The following is a 20517-nucleotide window of genomic DNA, read 5'->3' as shown; positions in this document are numbered from 1 at the left end:
TGTGCGGTCCGACCTCATCACCGCGCACTTGCTGTACCTTCAAGTGGCATTTGGCTCCAGCCTGCTGAGTTAGACGCATTCCAGCACCACAAAAGAAATAACGTTTCTAATCTTTTTATTTAATTATTATTTTAACGGCTTTAAATTCAAAAGTCTTTTCCTATAATAACTGAACATGAGTGTCTGATTTTTTTAAAGCCACTACTTCAAGTTGGAGGAGCTGGAAACAACGACGACTACTTTGCCTTCCAACAGTCTTCAGGTAAATATACAAAACCATGCAAAGATGCAAAACGGCACTTTCATTATCCATTTTATGACATCATGCAACTTTTTAAAAGTGACTTTCTTCAGCTATTAAGTTTACAATTGAATTGATGATTGTCCTTTTGCCATGAACTCTGATTTCAATGTTTAATTCCTATCGACTGAAGCGTTAAAATGGCTATGTACATCAATTTGCATTTTAATTCGTAACCAACCGAGTGGCTCTTAGTTATTATTACAGTTATTTAACATTCACTCAAAAATATACCTGCAGCTAAAACATAACGCTGGTAATTCAGCGCAACAATCCTGAAACTTGATGGTTGCTCGTTTATTATTTCTTACAATTCTACTCCTTTTATGAAAACACGCAAAGGACTCATCGTTTTCTCGAAATAAAATTAAGTGACGCGTCTGATTGTGTTCTAATGATATTGTATTCATTATTTATTTTGCAGAATAACAGTATATCACAGTGTGGCTAATAACGCCCAAGGTGCACTTGACCTATATTTATTTCCCAGGCACAGTCTAATCCTCATAAAATACATTTTCTGATACTACTTCAGTGATGAACAGGAAGTCCGTGCAATTTTCAAAACCCTAGGAATGAATTATTAACCACAGTATTGGTCAACAGAAATGAAATGCTGGAGTCTATTGATACATTATATGTGATGAAACACCTGTTGAAGCCTTTTCCCATTTTTTCCCTCAGTTCCTTCCTTCGCGATTCATAGGACGGATGACAAGTTATAACTTTTAACTTAAAATACAAGTGATAGGCAAATATGTATACAAGATCATAATATTTAGTTTATGTATTGTATCAGAACTGGGTGACATGGCTGAAAAGTAAGCTCTTATTTTAGTTTACTAATCTATTGAACGTTATTGATTTGAGTCGTTTTTTTTAGCCTTTTCAAAATAATTGAAAATAATAAATAAATAATAATAAATTGTAATTTGCTGATGGTACATTTGCCTGACTTTGATGTGGGAAGCGTGGGATTGATTCTCACTCAGCGAAAGAGGGGTTTGCATTTCACCTTCATAGTTCTGGGGTTGAGGGTTCGATCCCAGGTGGCTTCTCACTGCGTGGAGTTTGCATGTTCTCTCTGGGCTTGTGTGGGTTTTGTCTGGGTACTTCCACATCCCAAAAACGTCCAGGGTCGGCTGGCTGAACACTCTGAATTGCCCCTAGATATGAGTTTGAGCGTGAATTGTTGTCTGTCTCTATGTGCCCTGCGATTGGCTGGCTACCAATTCAGGGTGGCCCCTGCCTGGTGCCTCTGGTTAGCTTAGAAAGGCTTCAGCGCCCTTTGCAACCCTTCTGAGGATAAATGGTTCAGAAAATGAATGGATGAGTGTGTACATATGTGGCACCCGATGGCTTTTGATTGTTCTGTCCTTCGGTTGGACGTTTCAGGTGAGTCCTGTTGTTAATCCAGTGTTTCCCAGTCCACAAGAGGCATGGGCCTAACTGCTTTTGACAAACTGGAGACATGTGACCGACCATATGAGTGAAATTCCACAAGTGGCCCCAAATGATAGTCTTGCTTTTGTAGTGTCACCCAGGCTGAACCAAGTGGCTTTGTAGACCTGACCATGTAACCCAAATGCTACTGGAGCTCAGGACGATGTTATCGTTGGGATGACTCACATTGCAGAGAAATACCTAAGAATTAATGTTTATGGAATGCAGGTATCCGTTTCATATCTGCATTCTGGGGGTTTGTGCATCCATCTATCTGTTCAAGCAGACTGAACAACTGAAACATCCCCCTTAAACATCTTTTAAGTAAAACACAAATCCGTGTCCACTAGAGGAAGCTGAGGAGTTTAGAGATAAACTTTATAAATACACCATTCTTCAGTTGAGATGGACTGGACCTCTGTTGCTGAATACTATCCTGCAAAATGCATTTATTGAAGAGCAAAAAATAAATGAAGGGAGGACCATGTACTACTCAATTGTGTTCCAAATGCCAAAGAACACTGTACCATAGGTTACCTCACCTGCATTGGCTTCTTGTCTCTTTTCATAAAGACAAACAGAGAGAGGTACTGTTGTTTCTTACTCCCAGGACAGTGCCTCAATTTTCTTTTTTTCCAAGCCCCCGACTCCATGACAACACTCTTCCTGTGAGGAGAAGCCGTAACTTTTCCCCCTCCAGCTCCCTAAACAAAGGGAGGCATTAAGGACAGGGGGAATGCAGGAGGTTGTAAGAACATTGACGCGCGATAGTAGGGTGTCTGGGACGAAGGCTATGAGGCGAGACATGCACTGTCCCATAGACAGTAAAGAGTTATGGAGGTATAGAGCACATCTACAGTATGTCTCGGCTAAAGAATGGGTTTGCGTGTTTATAGTGGTCAACAAAGGCACGCTACTTTAGATTTTCTACTCCAATACTGCAAGTTTTTCCTCTGGGACTAAAGTCTAAATTGGCTGAGATTACGTTTGGCAAAAGCACAAACATTCTCTTTTTGACTGCACAGTTGTTGCTGTAAAAGAATGGCTATTGTTGAGTTGGGTCTTACCCCATTGTAAGATTTTTTTCTTTTTTTTTGAAGAAAAAAATGTAGTGAAGGCGGAAAATTAGAACGCTTCAAGGCCTGGACTTTGCGTGGGCAGGAGAAAGGCTCTGACTGCCTGGGAAGACTCAAAAAATGAAAGTATTGTTTGGCCCAGCTCCCTGTCTGCCCTGGTACAGACATCACCGCGCTGGTTTGGATTTTGCTCAGTGAAAAGCTTTCAAAGCTGAGATCATTCCACTCATAGTTCTTTTTTTTCTCCTGATAATTCAAAAACAGGTGTGAGCTAGTTCATTACGAGGTCATAAAAGAACGTCCTGACCCCAATAAAACACAGATATATACTGATTACAGCATATATAGGTCTTTGTGCCCTCATTTGTTTGCATTTACAGTGGTACCTCTACTTACAAAATTAATGGGTTTCAGATTGTTTCGTAACTTCGATTGTAACTAAGTAAAGTAGTATTTTATGTATAAATTCTGTAATCCTTTCTACGGTCCTAAAAAACAACAACAACCAAACCCTTTAAAAATTATCAAAGCTTCCCAATTCATGTAGCATTAACTATGGTATGAGCACTTTTTGAAAATCAATATTGTGTTCAAAATTCTTAGTATCTTAACAACAATATTTGAAACTTTAGAATGTGCTGTAAATTACACCTGCATGATGCATCCATCCCGAGTTTCTGTTGACATAATCCCACTTTTGTGTTGTGTGTTACAATGAAGAGGCTGACGTGTAGTTTTAATAATTCTGTTTCATCATTCCATTATCTGGGTATGCTGAGCAATCACACTTTGTTAACAGATTCCACCAAGTAATCAGCCCTCGCAAAGGGTCAATTATTTACGCCGTTGAGTTACTAAGCCTCACAACGAAGGACAGTCACGCCCTTCTTTCCCATATCAAGCCTGAACTGGAATATATCACTCATATTTGCTTTCTGAAACTCACAGGCACATTTAAGGTGTCTCTCAGTTCTTGTATTTCATCTTTGGTCTGTTTCTTCTCACTTACAGAGATGTTTGAAAAACAGCCTTACGATAGCCCACCTGTGTACACACCGCCGTCCAATAATGGTTATGGAGCACCAGGCAGCTTCAGTGCTCCTCTCAGTGATTACAACGCTTACCCACCTCCACCAGGATCATACTACATCGAGGACAAACCGCAGCTCTTCTACAAATGGTCGTCGCCTCCGGGGATTGTGAAGGCCATGATGGGCGTTGTCATCCTTCTGTGTGTGGTCATATTTGCTTGCGTTGCCTCCACTCTCATGTGGGACATGCAGTATGCCAATGGAATGGGATTGGGTTATGGTTACGGATCTGGCTACGGTGGCGGATATGGCTCAGGCAGCTATGGTTCGGGATACAGCGGCTATGGCGGTTACGGAGGCTACCAGGGCTCCTACGTTTCCCCTTCCTCGGCCAAAACAGCTATGATTGCTATGGTTGCTATTAACTTTGTTGGGGCACTGGCTTTCTTCATTGCCAGTTTCTCAAAGACGCCCGCCGTCCGCAGCAGAAAGTACTTTCTGGCCCTCCTTATCGCAAGTATCATCATGGCCGTTCTGCAGGTAAGAGTCAGACACTCGTAATGTTTTAGTAGGGATGATTATGGTATTTTAGCAAGAAATATCAAGTTGATTCCCATGAGTTGCTTTCACGGGCCGTGGAAAATCATGTGAGCTGTCATGAAATGCTGTTTGTTTTTTCATTCGAAAAATAATACACCAAGGAAAATTATGTCAAAACAAACAATTTTACTACACAAGCATGGTTACTTCTTTAATGGGTCATATGGTGCTTTTCATTAATTTTTTTTGATCATGACAAGTTCAGTTCTGCACTAAAACCGTATGGAAGGTTTAAAAAAAAAAGACTTGGCATGGCCTTGTTCAACCAACCAAGTTTTGTATAGTATTAAGAGTTTTACTATTCTTATAGTTCCACTAAAGTGTTCAGTATGTCCTAGTTTTCTTGTTCTTGTTTATATTATAATATAAAAATGCTAGAAAGCAATTGAAAGTTTCATGTGGTGTTGTTTGAGATCAATCCATGAGTGTTAATCATACAGTAAACAACAATTTTGTGTGTTACAGGGCATCATCAATATATTGTATATAGTTGGAGTGAATCCAATGGCCCAGGGAACGGCCAATGTCATGTACAACCCCATGCTCATGATGTGCCAAAGCCTCTATCAGACAAGCTATTCCCAAATGGGAGGGGTTGGGGGCTTCCCCATATACAACCAGTACCTCTACCATTACTGCTTTGTTGACCCTCAAGAGGTTTGTGGTGTTTTTTTGTTTTGTTTTCAGGTCGCAAAACATTTTGCGCAATCTGATACTTTGTATTTATTTGTGTTCTTATACCAGAACAAACTGTCTTTGTGGTTTCTTATCTTTGACTCTCGTGTCCTTGGCTTTTATAGGGAATCGCGATGGGGTGTGGATTCCTGATTGTCATCGCCTTGGCTGTCGCGACTTTCTTCGCACACAAAACCAGGGGCAAGATCTGGCGCTATGGCAAACCTAATATTTTCTGGGATCAGCCACTGGTTGGAGGGAAGGCATCAGAAGGCAGAGATGTGGAGGAGTGGGTAAGAGCCTGGCACCCACTGTTGCATAATGTTGCACTGATGAATAGAAATCACAAATGACGCAGAGTTCTTAACTTTTTTAGCAAAGGGATTGGGTTAGTTTCTTAATCCATCCAGCCTTGATGAAATCTTTCATTGCTTGTTTTATTCTGACTAGTAGATGAGGTCACAACAATTGAATTATTTTTGCTTCCCAATGAGAACAAAAAATGGTTCTTTTGTTGTATGTGACACAGGAGCAAGCGCCTTATTTTATTCATTTGTTCAAAGTTGTCATTATTTCTAATTGTAGCAGCCTTCATTTGCTACATGCTTTCATAACCTTTTTCTTTTCAAATGCAGATTGTTGTGCCAGTGTTACAATGTTTGCCCGGAATCTCATGGTTGATTGCGCCTAGTGGATGTTTGCTCATGGTCTACTACTCGGTTTCACTCAGACTGATCATTAACTACCCTAGAACATACGTGCATAGTAGTAGGCAAGCAGGTGGTTTCTACGGGGTTTCATAAACGTAAACATCACTCAAATGAGGCTCGCACCTTAAATGAGGATTGATGATTTACTTTTTCGGCTTCTATTTAGGTAATGCGTTTCCTAGCTTTAGATACAATGAAAGCCAACGGTAACGGTCTTTTTGGATAATTTCATGCAAGTTTAAAGGTGCTGTTGACTCAAAGTAAAAACTAATCATTTGTTGGATTGCGCAAAGGAAAACACTGTACAAGCCTGACAAATCTGAATCAATAAAAAATATAATGAGTACATGTAGGGGTAGGTGAAATGAAGGAAAAAAACTCATAATGATTTTGAATTAAATAAAATCATTATCACGTTCTTCTTTCAGATTGTAAAGAAAAAAAGCGGGGGAAAAGAAAAACAATCAGATAATACTACACCAACGCAGATGTTTTTATTTTTGGAACACATTTTTTTAAATGTAAGGTGATAAAATAATACAGTTTCGATAACTACTCTTTTTTTTTTTTAACTTGACATTTTCCTTATACATTTTCCATATTTACCGCATATATTTAACTTTTAATATCCACGTGTTTTACAGATTCATATTGTACCTAAAAGATGGAAAATGAACAATTACTAATACATAAAAGTTCAAAGCAAGCAAAATCCAACTTTCCCCTGCTTAGACATTCCTATGGCCTGGCCTTAAATGTTGAAACAATATTATTACCTCGGCAATGATTGCCAAATATTTACAAAGCACAAAGGTGTGGTACTAAAAAGTATTTATTTTTATGCCGCTATATCTTTTTTTCATAGTTATTGCACCACGTGCAATGCAGTGTCACACTATGAGTCATTGGACATGATTTGACATTGGACCAAGTGACTGACAATGACCTCACACACTGGTCTCATTCTGCTCAGCTTGGGCTCCATTGTGTTTAATTTATGAGGTCATTAGTGGTGTCAGTGTGCTACTAAGACAAAAGTATTGCATGCTAAAAATGGGACTGGGTTGTATATTTGCATATTGAGGAAATATGTCTGATATAACAGAGCTGGGTAATATTAACAGTAAATTTCGATATAAACTGTCACAACAAGTATAACGCAATACTATTTGTCCTTGACCTGGGTGATAAAACGATAGTTATTGTCAAGCAATTTTTTTTTCCTCAACAATTATATTTAAAACTTTCAATAAATGTAAAAACTGCAATGACAGCACCCGGACAATCACAAACAACAGGGGTGCTGCTGCGATGTGAACGCTATTTCCGGACCAATGTTCAGTAGACACAGACAATTACTTTATTTCACAACAAAACTAATTTTTAAAATGATAATATTTTATATTTTCTTTTAAATTAAGGTAACATAATTACTTTCATAATTGCATAAGGAAGGTAATTTATGTATCTAAGTATTTAAGTTTCAAATATGTTAGTCATCATAATAATTATAGGTATCGACAAAAAAATCTATTTTTGTCATATCGTTTAGGCCAATTGTACCATGTTTTTTATTTGTATTTATTTTTTTATATTTTTATTTATTCAATTTTTTTCCATCTGATTTTTCACACAACTAATTCAGAGTCTCTCCTGTTTATTGCCCAGAGTAGGGTTGGAAATACTATCCAGTTATTTACATTTAAAAAAATATATATATACATATATATATTCCACTTTTTCCCGTCATCACTAACGTTAGCACCTTCCCTCTGTATTTTTTCCATGTAAAATTTTATTTTTGAATTTTTCCTTTATGTGCTTTGGTTCAAATAAGTGACGTTTACACCTTATTTTGTTTGAACTATCATATTTTCAGAATTACGGCCGTGGAAGCTCTTGTTTAGTTGTGCTCAGTCGGAGGGCATTTTTGGGATTTTTGCATGAGCTGCACCCTTCAAATACAATTCTAATACAGCTGAACCTCACTACTACACACACTGCGATCAATTTAATTTAATTTTTTTGTTGTGTTGGTACAGATACCTGCTTCTGCTTTGGCGTAAGGGTAAATTTGAATGAGTGAACGTTGGTTGACTTCTCTTAAATGACTGATTTGCTCTTTTAAACATGGAACATTAATTATTCTACTTGGATTTCTTGGGCTCGATGAGTATTTTGTTCTATATAAGAAACAAATACAAAATTGGCGCTTGCAGTACACAGTCCAAAAATAAAGCATAGTGTTGTTAGCAAGTAGTAAGTAAAGTACCGCAATGTGATGAATACATTTTTTAGGGAGGATGTCAGTTGAAAGGGAATTGGGTGTACCATGTTTAGGACTGTGTTGTTTATTTTGTTGGACCTTTTTTTTACCTCTTTCTTTGTAGGTGAACAATGTGGAGGAAAACCGTAGCATTCAGGACGCTCCTACCCTACTGGTGTCCGAGAAAGGAGGAGGCCTGCTCAACGCCTCGGCAAACAGTGTCATATCCTTTCCGCCAACCCAGGGGGAGCGCCATTCTGCAGATGGGGACCACTACGACAACAATGAGTGGGTGTATTGCTTAACATTGCTCCTTTAGACATGTGACTAGACCTACTCTGTTAGAGCAAAACATATTGCCCTACCCGCAGAATGAGCCGTGCCTCTGACCTTTGAGCCAATGAAGGATTATCTTTTTCCTTGTTTCCCCCGTGTTGATTTTTCTTCTAGTTTGCATTTCAGGTTAGGCGTTGTGTTTTTTGGTCTCAATGCTGACAAAGGGTTTGACAAAAAAAGCATATAATTGCAAAATTGTGAAAACAGTTGGCGATTTCTTCACATGAAAGAAACTTGGGGTTATTGATATAATTCTACTTTTGACTTTGGATTCTTTTACAAATCTCTTGCAAGCCCACAAAATTGGACATATTTCCTGTTTATGTTATTAAAATAACGGCTACTACTTCCCTTCACGGACAAACCCCACAGGGCAAAAAAGCTGACCTGTTTGAATGAGCCATAAACCTAAATGTAAACTTTATTAGCTTATTCAATTCCTTCCTATTATAACATCTCTTAATTCATGACAACTAAAAGTGTACCGTATTTTCACGACTATAAGGTGCACCGCATTATAAGGCGCACCTTCAATGACTGACATTTTTTTCCATATATAAGGTGCACTGTCTATTTTGGAGAAAATTTAAGACTTTTAAGGGAGCCTTATAGTCGTGAAAATACGGTAATTGCTATTGACTTCCAGGTATGAAGCACTCACTACACAGTCACCTCTAGAGCCATCCATTGTTGATGTTTCAGATTTTTTTTGTATAAAATCTTGCAGTGGGGGAGGAGCTATATGATGGAATATGTTGTAAAGTAATATGGCATCTGCATATTTAACAGTATTGTTTCAGTTCAGGCGTTTGTGTTTTTTTAATATCCGACAGTGGTGGTTTTTCGTTTTTGGTTTTCAGTTTTTTCCACATATAAGGCGCACTGGATTATAAGGCGCACTGTCTATTTTGGAGAAAATTTAGGACTTAAGTGCGCCTTATAGTCGTGAAAATACGGTACTTATGGATCAAGTCATTTTGTAGCAAGTAATCATTCAAGATTACTGTAACATTATTTGTCTGTAATTTGCCATTTTCTGGCCTAATCAATAATTCTCCCATTTAATTTTTCTTCTACTTTTTGGGGGGTTATACAATAGATACTCAGACCGGACTCCCTCTCGACCATCAGAAGCTCTCTCTCACCAAGGGAGGAACAGCTCCAGCCCTTCCGAAGAAACCAGCGCGCTCCGCAAACCCTCCGCCAACAGGGGCAAACGACGAAGACGAAATCCAGACATGGACGAGTCTCAGTATGAGACTGAGTACACCACAGGAGGCGAGACGGGCAACGAGCTCGACATGGAAGAGTGGGAGAGGTGAGATGTAAACCCACCACACCACCCGTCACGCAGGGAGGATTAGAGAGGTGCAGATGACCTTTTGCCAAGAGCACATCACGTAGATTACAGATTTTGCTGTTCTCGCAGGACCAGACCTTAATTCTCTGATTTGAATAGATGAATGTGGGATTAGAGAAGGAACCTCTGTTTACAGCTGACTCCAGACAAAATATTTATTTGAGGTGGAGCAGATGGCCACGCAGCAGATGACTTTTTCACTTAAAAGATGCTGCTATATGTTTTTCATTTTGTTTGGAGTATTAGTAGTTAATCTTGTGACGCAAACTTTTTTTTTATCTTTGCAAAAATGATATAGGGTGGCCCGGTGGGGAAAGTGGTTAGCGTTTCGGTCTCACGGCTCTGGGGTCCTGGGTTCAAATGCAGGTCACGTTAACCTCTGTGCAGTTTGCATGGTCTCCCCTGGCCTGCGTGGGTTTCCTCTGGGTACTCCGGTTTTCTCCCACATTACTAAAACATGCATTATAGGCTGACTGGACACTCTAAATTGCCCCTGGGTGTGGATGTGAGTGTGCATGGTTGTCCGTGTCCTTGTGGCCTGCGATTGGCTGGCCACCAATTCAGGGTGTCCCCCACAGCTGGCCTGAAGTCAACTGGGATAGGCTTCAGCACCCCCCGCGACCCTAGTGATAATAAAGCAGTTTAGAAAATCAGATGAGTTGAAATGACACGCTGTATTTTCTGGACTATAAATTGCACTTTTTCATAATTTGGCCTTGTTCTGCAAATAATAGTCCAGTGCAACATATAGTACATATTTAACATTATTTCATCTGTTGTTTTCCTTTTTTTTAAACTTTTAACGAATGTTTGTTCTCTCTATCTGATTCAACAAAATTTTGCCCTTTCCAAAAAGCCACTTATTCTCCTCTACATTGTGTATTTTTGGGCTAGTGTAGTTTACAGTAACAAAATACAGTACGCACATATTTATGAGAATAATATGTCCTGCTTTCCCTCCCAGCATGTACCCTCAGATAGCATCTGATGAACAACGCCATGTTTATAAATCTGAGTTTGATGGCGACCTAAAGAGGTACAAGCGAATGTGTGCAGACATGGACGACATCAATGATCAGATCAACAAACTCAGCAGGCAGTTGGACACACTCGATGAATCCTCCATTAAATACCAGGTTAGACAGGAACACATTGCTAGTTCATACAATACACAAAAAAACATGTTAGCAATATTTGTAACATTTTACTATAGACTGCTTAATATAACAGCTGTATGCATCCGATTCCAAAAAAAACAATAAAAATAAATGTTTGTTTTTATCCTCCTAGGGTGTAGCAGAAGAATATAATCGGCTGAAAGACTATAAACGGGTCAGTAATTTTTTGTTATTATTTTATTATATGTTTTGGTTTTAATTCTAATGCAGGAGATTCAAATGTTTTATTGATACACTGACTTTTTTCATGTGCTGTTTTTAATTGTCTTTCAATACGTAAACATAATATACTGAAAGACATTAAAGCGGGTCAGGAAGTGTTTATTTTAGTTATTATTTTACAATGTGGATATGTTTTAGTCTTTTTTTTAGTCATTTGTTTAATCCTAATACATTTGATTCAAATATTTTATTTATACACTGACTTTTTTCATGCACTGTTTTTAATTTGGTTTCTTCACGCATAATCATTCACAGAACATAAATAATTTGATCACCATTTTGTTCCATAACCCAGCTAAACCATCATGAAGCTATTAAAAATGAGCATCTCTCTAGACGTCATAACCCAAAATATGGCCAGGGGAAATCATGTTAATTTTAAGCTTCTTAGAATTAACATTTGCGTGTTCAGTCATCTAAACTTTCCTGTTACTTTTTTAGACGACGGAATACCAGTCAAAGAAGACTGAGTGTCGCAGGCTGAGGCACAAACTGTTCCATATCAAACGGATGGTGAAGAATTATGACAAGAACAACTCTTAGCCATCTTTTCAATGATACGCAAACACTCCAAAAAGCTTCACTCGTGCTCTGTTTTGCTAGGATCACATTTACTGGCTAACCAGGATCGAGACTGCCAATGTTCAAAGGACTCGCGTGCAGGCAGGGAATGAATTGTTGATTTTTTTTATACCTTCCCTTGCCATTTACTTTATATGAAAGGCATTTGTACATTGAGGGAACAAGTAAGTACACAATAGTATGGCATCAATGTCACCTGATGTTATTGAGGCAATAACGTTTTTTTTCACTTTGTATATTTCATCCAACTTTAAATCATCGCTGATTACCAGATTCAGCGAGACGTAAAATGGGACATTTTTATCACTCATACTGTAAATAATCTCATGTTCGGTTTAATCTCAGTGGACATTTTAGTGATTTATGTTTTGATGCACTGCAGGAGTCAAAGGAACATTTCTAATGTTTGTACTTTGTGTTGTTTTTGTTTATTAAGACCACCATTGCAGTCACTAGTCTATGCTAATTAGTCAATAGAACATTGTCTGATCATCTATGCAAATATTTTTATAAGTAATTCAAGGCCAATGAAGACGATTATATTCGGTAATGTTTTCTCGATCAATTTACTGCAGGATGTTACAATCGATTGTACATTTTTAAATTGACACAAGTGCGATCGCAAAATATTGTTATGATATATACATTTGTGAGCCATTTATTTTTTTATGAATTTTTTAAGATATTACAAACCTTTGTAACCGATGGTCTAAAAAAAAGTATACTGCATTCCTAAAATAAACATTTCTAATTCTCTAAAAAGAAATTGTTATTTTTCCTAAATTCAGAAAAGGAGATTAAACATTTAAGTTTGATCAATCTGCAGATTATTATCAATAAATGGCCTTATTGCAAATGTAAAATGATTCGGATTAGAAATGAAACATTGTCTTTTTTTCCCCAGTGTTCTTCTGGTGTTTGTGTGGGTTTTCCCATGGTGCTCCAGTTACCTCCCACCTCCCAAAAACATCCACCATGAGGTATATTTTTTATTTTTATTTTAAAAAAACCATCTCTGAAATTGCTCTTCATAGAACTGACATCTCTGTGTGCATACAATAATTTTATTTCAAGTATTGCAAACAAAGCTAGTCAAACATTCATCTGTATATTTTTGAAGTGATACTACACGAATCCAACTAAGCCAAGCAGCCAAATAATTGGATTTTAACAACCAAAGTCATTTGGAGTTTTTGAAGTTGTAATCTTCTGCAAATCTGATAGATCATACAAAACATAGAAATATAAAGTTCTCCTTTTAAAAGCATTGAAATTTGGCAAATGAGTAGTATATGGTCATGCTCTCAACAAGAGTTTTAGTAGTACCGATGCGGGCTTTGCGTGACCCCAACCATAATTTGCAACTGTCATTAAGGCCATGTACATTTGCTTTACAAAAAAATAATAACAATAAAATGTCGTACTTTTTCATGTAGGGACTGCACAACTTTGGGGCAACATCTGAATATCATTCATTCATTCTCAACACTGGGTATGGGGTGCTGGAGCCTATCCCAGATGACTTCAGGTCAAGCAGACAAAACCAGAGACTGGTCGCCACTCAGTCGTAGGACACACAGAGAGAGACAACCATTTCCACTCACAATCGTACCGCCACTAAGTGGGAATTGATCCCCCACTGCCTTCCACCAAGTCAGGTGAACAAACCACTACATCATGGCTCAAAATGACATTTCCAAATACAAATCAATTTTCAAAAATCACTGCATGTCTGTCTTTGGGAGAATACAACTCATGCTTTCTGACAATGGTGGCCTTTGAACCCTTTAAATTTATAGTTCGCAAGGTGCATTTATTAAGTGTTCACTGTAGAAGCTTTGTTTTTAAGAGAATAAAACATGAGGTAATAAAGTCCAACTCTTTCTGATGAACTACATGCAACCTGAAAACTACTTACTGTACATTAAAGCCACTATATTTGTCTGTGCAAAACGATCTGGCCATCTGGGGGCAGCAAATCCCGAATAAAATATGCTTATAGTTCAGAGGGTGACAGAGCCTTAACGGATTGACCGCCATTGACAACAACTGGCGTCCAATTCATTTTTAATGGCAGTTTTCAGTCATCCCAATTAAAATGGATTGGATGGCTATCACCATCATTGGCAGTCATTGAATTAAAATGAAGTAGTGAATATTATATGGAAAACTGATCAAGACGAAGGTAAAAATGAATGATCGGACGGCCACCGACAGAAAAATAATATAAGAACATGACTCCAGATATCTAATACAAATGGTAAAAGCTTTCATATCGACTGCTCATGATGTGTATTTTTGTGTGATTAAATGCAGTGTCACAATGGTTTTGCTTGCACTCAAAGCAGAGAAAACACTAACAAACAGTTTAAGTGTCACATTAAGGGAGTTATTGGTGGAGGTAGTATGTGCTATTTAATAAGCCTTTTGTTTCACAAGTTTTTTTTTGTGGTAGTCCAAAATGAGATCATAGGCTCAACACTCAAGTGCTGCAGTTAAATTGACCTAGCATTCAGCATTTGGATGTTTTCTCCGTATCTTTCCAGCAGATCTCAATGCGTCCCACCCTACTGCCCGGGGGCGTAGGGCCAACTGATGGAGCTCCCCGACAGCTGCATGTCTCGGATGAGCGTCTCAATAGGCGTCTTGCCCACCAGGCGCATGAAGAAGAGCTGCGAGATGAGGTTGGCAGGGACGGCGCGGAGAGCCGGCAGGCGCAAGAGCAGACGGCCGAAGCGCTGTGGTTGGTTGGGGTACTGCAACCTCTCGTATTCAGTCAGGGCCACCTGGGCCTTCTCCTGTAGGGATTCCACGTGCGCCGGATCAGTCAGACCGCACGCGTCTGAAAAAGACATGCATGAAACCAAAATGTAATATTCTGTCATTCAAGTGCTGCCTTTTATCGGCATTCATTATTCATAATACAGTCCGTCCCCCTTCCTGGTATGATTGGGGTTTTCATGCCGTTCCTATGAAAGAAATTAACAAAAAAAGAGGAAAAACTTTTAATCCTATTTTGCGGTCAGCCAGGTTCCCTTGCTGGTATCAATTAGCAGAAGGTGGTCTTTTTTTTAATCTGCAGAGTTTCATTGGTGTGCAGGCCCGCACTTTTAGTTGTTTTGTTTTGTCTTTTACAAGAAATTCAATCTTTTTATGGTTTAATAGCATGGGAAATTGCTCTAACATAAACACAGCTGACATAGGCCTCTTATTTTCCTGATTTTTGACTACTGTTTGAGTCATACAGCCTCTCCCAGAGTCCCAGTTTTTGACTCGGTTTCAACTATGCAGAGGCAAACACATTAATTATTTTCATTGTATAATTTCAATAGTTTGTTGTCTCCCCCCCTTGGTGCTCATAGTTGGCTGGGATAGGCTCCAGCACCCCCACGTTCCCCTTGTTTCAATAAGCGGTTAGTAATAAGTTAGACATTTTCAATCATCTCAACATCCTCTGAAATGTATCAGAACTTGATGCAAAAAAATTGCAGCTATTATTCACTCAATCTGGCAACCCTGTGGACATACCTGGAGAAAATAGAGCAATGGCTTTCAGGCAGCTGTATTCAGCAGTGTCAACTTGCAGTCTGTTGAGTTTGTCCACTTGGTCTTGGAACACCCTGACCTGGTCCATGAAGGACACCACCCTCTCAGCAGACATGGGGGACGAGTGAAAGCCAGCCGCTGCCAGCAGGGGGGCCATGTGCAGAGGTAAAGCAGACTGGGCCGCGTTAAGAATGAAAAGTTCGCTCCAGCTCAACCTCAGCAGCGCCACCTGCAAAGGAAAAAGTTATTAGTACTAAAAACTCCATCCCAGTTTTGACAACTATTAGAAAAATTGAATTTGACTGACTTGTTCCGAAACTGGCAACTCTGGGAAGTAAGGGATGTTTCTGGCCCACTCGATGGTGCTGAAGAGCAACCGAGCGGCAAGCTCGCAGATGCTATCGATGCCCATGACGGAGGCTCCGGTAGCTGTAGCCCCCATTTGCGCCTGTCCGTACGGTGTCCCGTATCGACTGTTGGGGTACGGCTCGGCCCGAAGCAGCTGAGAGATAAGCTCCGACACCGGCTGGCCGTTGAAGTATTCCGCCCCGAGGTGACCCGACAACACGCTTCCCACTCCACCGGGCCTTTGGGAGATGGGACTGATACCTGAGTGGGAAGGTGGGATTCGACCCCTTTGGACAGCTGCAAGGACACAGGAACGAGTGGAGGCTGTCACAGGTCGCAAACATACGTGTAAATATGCAAGGTATGTTGCTGGTACGTACTTGATATCCATATTTGGAAAAATTATAGCGACATTCTTTGATTAAGGGCCAACATAAAACTATTTTGATTGTTTAAACATATTTACATGATAGGGCTCATTTTAAATGAATTCAAGAATAGTTTCTTTGAGGAGGTTTCAATCAGACAAGGTAAATGATAGCAAGATTGTTGTGGCTCGCGAGCCACATGCAGCTCTTTGCTTCCTATCATATTTTGTGTATACTGTGTCTCTTTTTCTCTTTTCATGTTTCTCTTATTTTACAATACACTCAAATTCATTATGTCCCATTAAAAACAAATAATTATATTATGAAAAATTATATGGCAGATTAGATTTTTTAATGATGCTTTGACTCTCACAGTTTAAAAATCTGGCTCTTTGTGTCTAACTTGTTCACCACCCCTGCTTTAAATATAGATAAATGGCAACAAAAGTATACTTATTTATTCTATGTAATAAGTCTCCCATGCAGACATTCATAACTGCACCACTTTTTTATTTATGATCCTGGGGAAAAATGTCTATGATTCGAACATAATCATATACCATAATCATAAAGTACCATCATATACCATGCCTTTTCAGTTTTTTCTTAAAAAAACACATCTACTGCCAAAAATGTTGTTAAACGAAAACTCATTTCCACATATAGCACATTTAATTTCCCCCTGCTGTAGAATATATACCTTAATCTCATCAAATTTAATGCTTCTTTCACTGGGCCAAGTTGAGCTGCACACTTCCAGGTAATTTGGAAAGGGCAACAACGTGCGTCACAGCCACAGGAAGTCATTACTGACCTGGCCCAATATAAACTCCGTGACATGTCACTCTTCTTTGTGCATTAAGGTGTGGGGACCATAGGTCACTACTCTACAGCAGGGGTGGCCAAATCAAATCCTAGAGAGCCCCAATCCAGTCTTTTTTCCATGTCTCCCTCTACCAACACACCTGAATAGAATAATTAGGATCGATATCAAGCTTCTTTCTGAACAGCTTGCTGATGAGTTGATCATTTGATTCAGGTGTGGTAGAGGAGGGAGATATGGAAAACAGACTGGAGGACTGGATTTGGCAACCCCTGCTCTACATCAACACGTCAACATGAATGTGAGTAAAGTTCTTAAAATTAAATATTAAAGGCTGGAGAAGAAAAGATTCATCTGATGAAAGCATTCCTAATAGGATTGTTAAATCCCTCAGGAAAGAATGGCTGGATTTGGTGTTTTGTAATCATTGTTTACTTGAATTGAAAGTAATTGTGAGAGCAGCCACTTTTCCCCTAGTTTTTCAGATGGGCTCATTGCACTCAATTGCCTGCTTATCATCAATCGTAAACAGCTGCTGTACTTGAACAATGTGCCGAAAACATGCCTTACGTTGACAGTATAAATATTATTTGGGTCACTGGCAAATGTCAAAAGTTTTTAGAATATATCCTGCAACTGAATGGTGTACTAAAAAGTCCCAAAACATATCACATGCGTGCTGAATGGGTTTATTATTTTTTAAAATTTAGAATACCTTAATTCTAGTAGTGAAAACAGGTTTCAGGTTATAAAACTTTGTGGTTAGAGGCTTTTTTTGAGACTATATATATTTTACTTGTTCTAGATCAGTGTTAAAATTGAACTATCATGAGGTCAAAATTGAAATATGAAATCATATAACTGTAATATCATGAGATTAAAGTCATTTTGTTGCTTCTTTTTATGTAAAGTAAACTGGCTCTTGTAATTTTAGGTGGTTGAAGTAATATGGGGAGGTAAACAAGTCGTAATATTACGAGATTTAACTCATTTTTAACTCGTTTTTACCATACAAAATGCTATAAAGCTTTGACTAGAATGACTTTATAATGTTAATATAGGCACTAAAATTCTAAATGAGAAAATTTTCAGCTAGTGGTGTGCCTTGAGTATTTTTAAATACAAAAATTGTACCACAACTCCAAAAAGGTTGGAAAACACTGTTCTAGATCTAACAATCCTGTTCCATAAGCAGATAATTGAGTTAAACATGTTTTTTCGTGTTTTTAGGGCCACTTTTCAGTAAAAAGAAAGAATTTCACATTCCAAATATCTTTCTGTATTGTATTTTTTTTGTATCTGCTCGAAGGCCGCCTCGCTAAAACTGATGTTTTAATCTGACGGCAATTGTGTTTGACTGACCTTCTTTGCGCATGCCAACTCGGAAACATTTCTTTAGTCGGCAGTACTGACACTGGTTACGATGGTGTTGGTCAATTTGGCATTCTTGGTTTGATCTGCAATGACAAAAAAGAATGTAAAGTTGTGAAAACCTAACATGTTGCTTTTCCGATAATCACTTTGCATTCACGTTTCCCTCTTGCACCCCCCCTCCGGTCTCACGGACCTCTACGATGAGTGAAAAGTGTGAGCTGGCGTGACTGAATAGCTCTCCAAGGCTGTGACCTTTGTAAATCATCAGCCCTACACGCCCTTGTGTCGCCTTTTACAGCGAGACGAGCTCTGGCAACATTCCTTTCAACCCTGAATGTGACACGCAGATTAAAAAGATACATTCCTTTCAGGGTTAGTGTATTATTAGGCAAAAAAAGCGATATATAACCACATTATATGTTGTTTAGAGGCTACGCAGGCGGGCTGAATGCAAAGGAATGAGCTAGTAACAGTTGTGCTGCAAAAATAATGGCAACGGTGACCTTGTAAAGCAATCCTGACCTTCCGGGTGATCATGTTTTTCCTTTTTGCCAAGGTTGATTGTGACATGTGCGTAAGGCATATAGTGGCGAGGAAATGACAAACTTACAGCAAGTTTGATAAAAGAAGAATAGAGAAATATACATTTGAGTTCCGTTTGCTAAATGTGCTCGAAATAAAAGCAATATTACCTGCAGGAGTAGTTGAGATTGCGTCGGATGCTCCTTTTAAAGAAGCTCTTGCAGCCCTCACAGGTGAAAACGCCGTAATGCTTCCCGCTAGACTTATCCCCGCACACCACGCAATCCAGGACGCAGGCCTTGTCTTCGTCCGCGACATCCACATCGCTGCTTCCGGCGTGAGGCGAGCCATCCTCTTCCCTGCGTAGGTACACCTTCTCCTCCAGTCCGTTGGGGTTGCCCCATCCCCCGCTTACCATGGCCATATTCGATCATACACTGACCGGACTCTGGCTTTAAAGTAGTACGCTCAAAGTCGAGGGATGCAGGGTTCTCTCAAAGTTCCGAGTCGAGTTGGGATGGAAAGTCGTCTCTGTGATGACCTTTCCCCTCCTGGTTGTCGGCTTGGATTGATCCTTCCCGTTGGATTGCGTGTAATTTGGCTTCTCGCTCTGTTCTTGCCTCTTTTGCCCTTCCGTTGGTTGCCCTGACCTCCACTCAATGACTCCTGAGAAAACTTTACACAAGCACTGAGTGGTTCAGAGTTCAGGCAGGAGAAGAAAAAAAAGGGTGCAGCTTGCTTTAACCCAGGAAACAATAAATTATACTTTGTCTCCCACTCTGGTCTCTCCCTCCCTCTTACTTTCTTTCATTCAGACTCCGTCCCTGGGAGAAGAAGAAGAGCAAACTGGGCTACCTCTCAGCCTAGTGGCAAAGAAAGAAAACAGTCACTATGGCCTTCTGTGTGAGAGCGCTTTCACCCAAAAGGACACGTGGGAGGAAAATTAAGTGAGTTTGCCTTCAGGCAGGGTTAAACTACCCTGCCCTCTGCTCCCACTTCTAAACCCGTCCAACCAGTTTCTGCGTAGCGTCGCCGCGTTATCCGACGATCTGGGCCAGTTCGAGTCCAGACTCACTCTTGACTTGTCGAGGCAGAGATGACATTGACGAAGAAAGGGGGCGAAGACACCTGGAAATTTGTACCGGCTCGGGAGGTCCTCCGATGGAACCCAACGAAGATGAGTGGCAAGCTTGAACTTTGGAGCAAACAACGCATCCGTGACCCAAAAGTGAAGGAAAAAATGCGTAGAATGCCGACACTAGCTGCAGGCATTATATTAAAAGGAGAGCGGTCTGAGAAAGACAACACACCCCCTCTTTCTCCTGCTAAAATGCCTCTGCGGTTTCTGCGGCAACTAAATTCATTAGTCCTCTTGTCTGTAGTTGACTTCTGTTTTCTCAGAGTGCCTCCAACTCTGCTGGAAAGGCTCAAATGTCACAGGACAAATAAAGAGAAAGACCAAAACAAAGTCGACCTCCCCTGAGACGCTTATTTCTTCCCTGTCTTGTTAAGTCACTGTCCATCCAGGCGGTTACAAGCAGAGGCCAGAACCTTTCCACATTCCCTGCCAGGGAGTCAGGGTGTACTGTTGCACTCTGTCGTCCTCTCCCCCACCCCCCCACCCCAGCCCTCCTCCTCCTCCTCTTCCTCCTCCTTCGATAGGAATAAATGAGTCAATCAAGCAGGAAAAAGCAGGTCACGGAGCTCTAGTGGAAGGCGGACTGTTCCGTCAAGAGCAAGCCAGCCTCCTCTCGGC

General features: G+C 39.8%; 3 protein-coding genes across 5 annotated transcripts in view; 2 read left to right on the top strand and 1 right to left on the bottom strand.

Annotated features, from left to right (window-relative positions):
- Positions 1-5: 5 nt before the first annotated feature.
- On the top strand, positions 6-12538 carry LOC144196271 (occludin). The gene is made up of 9 exons (XM_077716251.1): positions 6-262; positions 3832-4391; positions 4917-5108; positions 5252-5419; positions 8227-8390; positions 9538-9756; positions 10763-10934; positions 11089-11130; positions 11640-12538. Exons 2-9 carry the CDS (start codon positions 3834-3836, stop codon positions 11739-11741), a joined length of 1617 nt encoding a protein of 538 aa, XP_077572377.1. The 5' UTR covers positions 6-262; positions 3832-3833; the 3' UTR covers positions 11742-12538.
- A 290-nt stretch (positions 12539-12828) lies between these two features.
- nr2f6b (nuclear receptor subfamily 2, group F, member 6b) lies at positions 12829-20361 on the bottom strand. Its single transcript, XM_077716244.1, has 5 exons — positions 18932-20361; positions 18228-18322; positions 15634-15971; positions 15309-15555; positions 12829-14622 (listed from the first exon to the last, which is right to left on the bottom strand). Exons 1-5 carry the CDS (start codon positions 19183-19185, stop codon positions 14348-14350), a joined length of 1209 nt encoding a protein of 402 aa, XP_077572370.1. The 5' UTR covers positions 19186-20361; the 3' UTR covers positions 12829-14347.
- The window catches only part of babam1 (BRISC and BRCA1 A complex member 1), a 29214-nt gene continuing 24082 nt past the window's right edge, over positions 15386-20517 (top strand). Inside the window, exons 1-2 of one of the 3 annotated variants that reach the window (XM_077716247.1) lie at positions 15386-16035; positions 17082-17166. The gene's annotated coding sequence lies outside the window, so the exon portion shown is untranslated. Of the gene's footprint in view, positions 16036-17015; positions 17167-20517 lie in introns of those variants that run through there. The other 2 variants (XM_077716249.1, XM_077716246.1) reach the window with 2 other exon arrangements.

The sequence above is a fragment of the Stigmatopora nigra genome, chromosome 5, assembly GCF_051989575.1.
Source record: "Stigmatopora nigra isolate UIUO_SnigA chromosome 5, RoL_Snig_1.1, whole genome shotgun sequence".
In the NCBI taxonomy this organism is placed as follows: Eukaryota; Metazoa; Chordata; class Actinopteri; order Syngnathiformes; family Syngnathidae; genus Stigmatopora; species Stigmatopora nigra.
The sequence above is the reverse complement of the archived record's forward strand: the minus strand, read 5'-3'. Positions and strand labels throughout refer to the sequence as shown.

What these genes read in the sequence shown, in the direction of transcription:
- nr2f6b (XM_077716244.1), bottom strand. Translation starts at nt 19,185, where the DNA reads ATGGCCATGGTAAGCGGGGGATGGGGCAACCCCAACGGACTGGAGGAG. An exon ending in AGTTGGCATGCGCAAAGAAG is followed by an intron (nt 15,972 to 18,227) that starts GTCAGTCAAACA and finishes GTGTCCTTGCAG; the next exon opens with CTGTCCAAAGGGGTCGAATC. An exon ending in CATTGCTCTATTTTCTCCAG is followed by an intron (nt 14,623 to 15,308) that starts GTATGTCCACAG and finishes TGTCTTTTTCAG; the next exon opens with ACGCGTGCGGTCTGACTGAT.
- LOC144196271 (XM_077716251.1), top strand. Translation starts at nt 3,834, where the DNA reads ATGTTTGAAAAACAGCCTTACGATAGCCCACCTGTGTACACACCGCCG. An exon ending in TCATCATGGCCGTTCTGCAG is followed by an intron (nt 4,392 to 4,916) that starts GTAAGAGTCAGA and finishes TGTGTGTTACAG; the next exon opens with GGCATCATCAATATATTGTA. An exon ending in GACATGGAAGAGTGGGAGAG is followed by an intron (nt 9,757 to 10,762) that starts GTGAGATGTAAA and finishes TTTCCCTCCCAG; the next exon opens with CATGTACCCTCAGATAGCAT.